The sequence below is a fragment of the Trypanosoma cruzi genome, genomic scaffold, assembly GCF_000209065.1.
Source record: "Trypanosoma cruzi strain CL Brener 1047053516379 genomic scaffold, whole genome shotgun sequence".
In the NCBI taxonomy this organism is placed as follows: Eukaryota; Euglenozoa; class Kinetoplastea; order Trypanosomatida; family Trypanosomatidae; genus Trypanosoma; species Trypanosoma cruzi.
In genome coordinates this window covers 55,277-62,061 of record NW_001849300.1, presented here as the reverse complement: position 1 = coordinate 62,061, position 6,785 = coordinate 55,277, and the positions used below count along the sequence as shown (strand labels likewise).

The 6,785-nt window shown below is 52.1% G+C and overlaps 1 protein-coding gene across 1 annotated transcript, besides 9 other annotated features; it reads right to left on the bottom strand.

Annotated features, from left to right (window-relative positions):
* Positions 1 to 1,007: a mobile genetic element.
* Positions 1 to 3,332: a sequence feature (heterozygous, Esmeraldo-like haplotype).
* Positions 860 to 1,007: a mobile genetic element.
* Positions 1,085 to 1,214: a mobile genetic element.
* Positions 1,941 to 1,998: a microsatellite.
* Positions 2,354 to 2,480: a sequence feature (A-rich).
* Positions 2,575 to 5,334, bottom strand: Tc00.1047053503907.10 (trans-sialidase, putative; the record flags this gene model as incomplete). Its single annotated transcript, XM_799743.1, has 1 exon — positions 2,575 to 5,334. One exon carries the CDS (start codon positions 5,332 to 5,334, stop codon positions 2,575 to 2,577), a length of 2,760 nt encoding a protein of 919 aa, XP_804836.1.
* Positions 3,333 to 6,785: a sequence feature (areas not merged during assembly with more than two copies in the genome that could not be assigned to a particular haplotype).
* Positions 6,034 to 6,785: a mobile genetic element.
* Positions 6,050 to 6,112: a mobile genetic element.

Here is a 6,785-nt window from a genome sequence, read left to right as displayed (position 1 = left end):
TGCAAGAAAATGCAGTAACTGATCTCTGGACCGGAGTCATCTTCCAAGGATGAAGTGCGGGAGGCAAAGGCATCGAGTGAGGGAGATGTGGTCTCCCCACATTGCCCTGAGACGTTTGGGTGTTGACCCGCCGTCTCTCTCCCGTGAGAGTGCGTTGGGGAAACGTGGATGCTGGCACGCCCCCAGCCATCAAACGATGCGGTTGGTGTGGCCGTGTGTTGATGCCATCGTCGCGCATGCATGCGTGGGGGCTCATCTGGCGGCCCTCTCCGAGAGGTGGGCGCTTCTCGTTGGCACGGCGTCTCCGTCCCGCAAGAAGACCGCCGGCCACCGCAATGTGACATTCGCGCGCCGACAAGTAATTATGCGCCTCTTCCACCTGCGAGTAAAGCTGCGCACGCCGATTCCGAGCGTCGGCGACGGCGTTGGCGTGGTCGGTGCTCAGTCTCCGCCCTTCCAGCAATGGTCAGCCCTTGCTGGACCCCCAACCCCCGGGCAGCCCGCACACGATGGGCAGGAGCAATTGAGCCTCGAAATTTGGTACTTGAGGCGTCCGGAGACTCGCAATACTTCCCGCAATACTTCGTATCCTCCCTGTGCTTGGCGATGGTTCCTGAAACCAAGCGTAGGCCAGTCATTGTTGCAGCGACGGCTACCACCGGCATCCAACGGCCCGTGTTCATCGATAAAAGTGAGCTGCACCCGGACATCGCCGTACTGGCGTACCAAGTCCAACAGGCGGGCTCCAATGTCGCTCCACTCCGTCGCCGTGTAAAAGAAACCACTGTCATTTCCTTCAACCAGCTTGCAGAGATACCGTGTGGTTGTAAAAAAAATAATTATAAAGCGTCCAGGCGTCATTGGTTCCCTGATTCCTTTAGTCGCGGTCAGTCAAAAGTCCATAAAATAGGGACGAACAGTCGTACAGAAATATATCTCCGTTTCATCAGGACACATATACATTAGGGACGCCAGCTTGCCCGCGAACATTCTCTTCACAAGCTTCTAATAAAACAAAGACATATTTCTGTGCTATTCCCTCCTATCGCTTCGAGTTCCTTTATTAGACAGCGATGGAAGGAATCAAGGAACCGATAACGTCAGTACGGTTTTTTTAGTTTTTTGTTGTCCCACCCACCCGCTTCGATTCCCACCCTTGCAGCGGGTTTTTTGTGGCTGGAAGAGCCCAAAGTGCGCAACTTCGCAAGCTATAAATACATATGCATCCAGTCCGAATAGAGTGTTCATCATGTCGCGAGAGTGGGGCCACCAGAATGTATGAATAAATACATACGCGGAGCAAACAACGAGGATTTGGCGAACCCACTTTCTTTCCATTGGCTCATTCTTCTCCTCCGTCGTATTTTATTTGTATGGAAAAGTTTGTTGTCCGGCCAGCAGCCCAGGCAAACATTCCTTCCCTTCCTCTTCCTGTTTGCGTGTGTGCCACAGGCACGGTTTGATTCAAGTGGCATTGTCGCCTCCACGCAATCACATCCTTCTGTTGCCGCATTTGCGGAGCCAATGGGCTTGGGCATCCAGAGCACACACACACACGGCCGCAACAAGAGGGACGGGGCGCATCCAAGTCCACGGCGCAGTCCTTCACTTCTCTCCGCCGCGACGGAATAGCGCTGCGCCTCGCAGCAGGTCGTGGCGGGTGGCGTCCCACACTCACAAATGAGGCACGGCGCACGCCACCCGCTCCCCTCCGAGTGCAGTCAGCAGGCCGGCACCCAGTCACTCCAGTGCCATCGCAAAGGGGGAACAAAAACAATCGTCGTCGCGGACCATCGGTGTCCCTAGCAGGAAAGAAAGAAGAAGAAATGGGGCGTGTCAGCAGCACAGCCGGCAGAGGGACAATCAACAGGACACGGAGACACAAAGTGACATGGGACACGGCACAGACGAAACAGAGACTCTAGTGATTTACCAAAACAAAAAGAAAAAGAAATGAAAAAAGAAAAAAAAGTAAAAGTAAAAAAAAGCAAAAGAAAAAACAATTGACTCGGCAGATATGTCATTTCATGTGCCACGCAGCACAATGCAACCGTGTTTTTGAGTTTATACATACTGCCTGCACACACACAAAAAGGAATTGTACTCTCCCACCAGCCCACACAACATCCCTCACATTCCATGCGGCATCCGGCCTGCTCCTCCACTCCTCCTTTCGTGCAGTCCGTGGGACGCACGGCAACGAGGCCGGCACCGCGTGTGGACAAAAAAAAGCAAACAAAAGAGGGAGAAACACGTCACGCATGATGGTTTGTAGCAAGCGACCGTTTGGGGGGAAAAACACACAAACAGGGGTGCTGATTATTTCAGCAGAGCACCAGCAAGAAAAAACACCAAAAACAAAAAACAGGAAAAAAAACAGAAAAAACAGGAGAAAAAAAAACAAAAAAAAAAAAAAAAAAAGGAAAAATAAAAGGAGAAGAAAAGAAAAAAGAGAAGAAAAGAAAAAGAAAAGAAAAAAACGAAGGTATCCTTGACAAAACTCATTGAGTACTGCTGGGATGCCGCTCAGTTGTTGCTCCACAGAATTTTGCAATTTTTCTCTCCCAAATTTATTCAACAAAGAGCCGCAATGCCCCACAGCCCCAGAAGCAGCAGCAACAGCACCCGAGACACACACCCATGCACGGTGCTCTCAGCAAATAGAGCCATGCCCGACAACTCGCCCAAATGCCCGTGCTCAAGCAAAATGTCAGTGTCCGAGGGTATTGTTGCGTTGGACTCCGATGGGATCTTGGTTTCCCCAGGCAGGGTGCTTGCATTACCCGGTGCGGTGCCAACGTCCTCACTGTCTCCATTTTCAACCAAAGGCGCAGTGGTTTCTTGCGTCTGCCGCTCAGTGGCCCCTTCCGGAGAGGTCGCTTCTTCTTCGTGGATCGGTCGCTCCACGTCGGCCTTCGGAATGTCTTCACTCCCGAGATGTGGTGGCACTTCTTCCTGCAGAGAGGTGCTTTCACGGACACCCATCCCGTCGTCGCCCGAATGAGAGGCAGTGCTCACACTCGATGAGGCCGGTGGAGACGCCGATCCACTGCTGCCATCCGTCTCCGTCTCCTCCTCATTCCCTGGTCCGTGCGAGCCACGGCCCCCAGAAGACACTGCGGCAGCATAACTGCCTTCAGAAGCTTCCACGGATGATTGTGGCCGTGGCGCCTCCTCAACTTCCTGCGTTGTTTCTTCCTCTTCGTCTTGAGATGCTTTCTTAACTTCAGGTGATGGTGCCTGGGCAGCAGAATTTGTTGTTGTCTCCGCTTCCTCAATAGAGAACTCCTTACCAGGGTTTGGAATAGGGACTTTGCTGGCACTGAGTAGCGCAATTTCATCCTTACTGATTGTGCGGTTGTACAGCAGGACGTTGCTCACCGTCACGTGGCTGCTTTCCGAACCCTCCTTATTCTCCGCGCCAAAATAGATGTGTGAGACCCTGTGCTCTTCAAACAGACCTACGTTGTAGTACCCAGAATAAACCCACTTTCCATCAACGTAAACATCCCACTCACGGAGATCCATTTGCAGCATTACTTGATGTGTTGTGTTTGGTTGCCAATTATTATTAACTTCGTAATATTCATCATATTCATCATCTTCATAGCCTTCGGAAGCTTCATTATGAGGTGTGAACCCCCACTTTCTTTCGTGGGTGTACGACAGACCAAAGAGCACCGTGCTGCTGGTGTCATTCATTCTCACACCCATCAAAGGAATGCTGCCACTCTGCGGCACCTCGTGGATGGACACCGTCGCCACAAGAGTGAACTTGTTGTTCGCAAAGTAGTACGGCACAGTCTGCCCCATGTCGCCAACAGGCCACACCGCCCCTGCTCCAGACCCTTTGAACGTCAATCCATTGGGAACCCTTCTCTCCCCATTCTTCACAGTTGCATTCACGCAGAGGTACTCGTCACTCCACTCGGTCTGAGTTGAGTTACCGGACAAGAAGCCAACAAGCCCATCAGTGGGAACAGGACCATTGCACATACCCTTCTTTGGCAAGTCGACAGTGGCGCTGGAACCGGAACGGCATGATAGCAAGGCGCTGTCCAAATCCTTCCATTTCTTCACCATGGATTTGATCCGCTCCAGCTGCTTCCCCAGGCTCACGGCGACAAGACTGTATGACCCGTCATCACCCTTCTTGTTCTCGTACACTGAGATCAACTTTTCATTCCCACTCTTCATCAACAGGGAGCTGGCGGCAGCGTCATCATCTTCACGGGATATCGGCCCAACATCATACACGCGTGCATTGTCCGTCAGCCAAAGATGAAGCCGACCCTTTTTTTTATTGTTTTCTCTGTTGTCCTTGGAATACACTGGCAGGGTAACAAGCATCACATCCTTGTCCTCAATTGTCACTTTGATGAAGGCATTCTGGACGCCGTACCCTTTTCGATCATGTGAGTTGCCCCACACGCGAGTAATTGTCTCACCATCTGGATACCAATCCACCCCACTCCCAGTGGATGCGTACACGTCACGGTAACCTCGCTCACAAGAAGCCATGATGAGGAATCTGTCATCCCCCCACTCCACGATGGTCGGGTCCCTGCAGCCATCACCAACCGTTTGGTGCGAAAGCCTCCATTTATTCTCTGACTTATCAAAGCGCATGGACAGCAATGAGGTCTTTTCTTTCTCATCTGTGGCCTGCATGGGAAACATAAGTGTACCGTCCTTTGTCTTAATCCCCGATCCTCCGCCAGAAACCAACTGGGTCAAAAATTTGGTAATGCGTTCATCGTTTCCAAATGTTACTGCATGGGTCTCCTCCCACGTGATTTCATTTCCACCACGGACACTTCCCTTCACCAGCAAAAGTCCCCAGTCACGTACAGTAGCCAATTTACCCACCGACGTCGTAAAGCTCTGATTTCTCAGAAGCATGTAGACACTGTCGCCAGCCACAACTGTCGTTGGCCGCATAGAGTCTTTTGCCTTGGCGGTACCTGTAGCAGCACCCTTTGGAAACGGAATCAACAAACTTGTGTTTCTCGTCAATATCTCCGTTGGCTTATCATCACTTAGATCGAGGTGTCTTGACGCGATCCCAGCACGGCTGCAGCCTTCGTTGTCTTCCTTGCACTGCGCTTCAGCAACCACGAACACAGCACTGTTCACCTCAACAAGGCTGGGAACGCGGAGCGAGAAGAATTTTTCATTACTTTCTGTAGAGCCTTCCCATTGAGAGGATGTCCATCCAATCCCTGTAAAAGGATCAACGTCAGTCTTCGTCTGCACAGCGTGTGCAGCCCCACTGGTACCGCATAACACGACGAGGAGAAGCAGCACCGCAGAATGGAAGAGATGCCGGGACATGTTGGGCCTCCGCGGCTCACTCTCTCTTCCTTCCTTCTTCTTTTCGCTGGATCCGGTCACGCGAGTACGGTAGTGTGTGTGGGGTGCCTTCACAGCAGCAACGCTTGGGAGTATATAAATACGTGTGTGTGGGCGGTGTGTGTGTACTGTTGTTGTTCCTTTCACAGCCCTCAGAGTGCACAGTAGCGATTCGCGCTTGTTTTACTTCCTTTTTTTGTGTGTGAAGGAAATGGAAAAAGTCATGGAGGAGAAACACAGCGAGTTGCAAGGGAAACCAGTGCGCACCGGCAGCAGCAACCCACCATGGACGAGGAGAAGAGACCCACCGCCTCCAGAACATTCCCACGGCCAACGGGATGCGGCCAAATCCCCACAGCCAACACACAACGCACCCGGAGCGAGCACCCACCCCGCCAGCCACACGTTGAAGTGGGTCCTCACCCATCCACCAGTCACGCGTCACCAAAATTTGCACAGCCATCCCGCCTTCAATGGAATGCGGTGCTTCACGCGGCGACACGAAATAAATATTCACCTGGGCCGGTTTCCTCATCCTGAGGTTATCAATCACAGAAATCAAACAAGACGGGAATGAGAAGTAAATGGAATACGAGTGGGTTCACCACAACCTCAAAGTTTACACCAAGTAAGTGTATGTATATATACATCATCCATTAGCCACAGTTGTGGCCCGCTCACTCTACTCGGATTCGATATATACATATATTACTTAAGAAGTGGCAGACTTTGGGGTCCTCCAACCAAAAGACTCCGCCGCTACCCTTCGCAAGTTCCACTCCTTCGCCAGGTCCTCGTGTGTGAACACGCGACCGCGTGACACGCCATCTGCGGGGGTTTCCGCAGACCGTACGTAGGCAAAGTTTTTCTGTGCTCCGCGGGAGTCCAAAAGCCCTTGTATCCATTGCAGCTCACACGTCATGGCGTGCTATTTTGAGCTGCATTTATTCGCCGCTCCTCGCAGCGAAGTGCTGTGCGCCCCAACGTCCATGGTGGGTGGCAAGATGGCGGAAAGAGCCGATAAGGCTAAGCGTACCACGCGCGCCTCGGCCTGCATGATAAGAAAAGGCTTCCTCTCCCATTTCCCTCCGGCAATTTCAACGTCGCCGGAGTCTGGAATAAAAACGGCTCCCCATCCATGGAGCGATGCACCCGTGATGATGGCGGCCGATGCCTTTTCCGTGGGCTTGATGATTCGCTTACGATTATATTCTCGATCATATGTCGTAATCTCTCGCCCAAACCAACCGCTGCCGGCGGAAGGTTCGCCGGGGATGTCTCCAGCACAATCCCTTGGTTAAGTGCCAATCATCGCCGTCGCACTGCCTTGATGAGAAAGTAGTAGGCACACAGGCGCCTGCCCAAAATGGCCGCCGCATATAAAAAGCGTGACGCCATAACCTCCATTTCCGCGATGGTTAAAGAATTGAGTG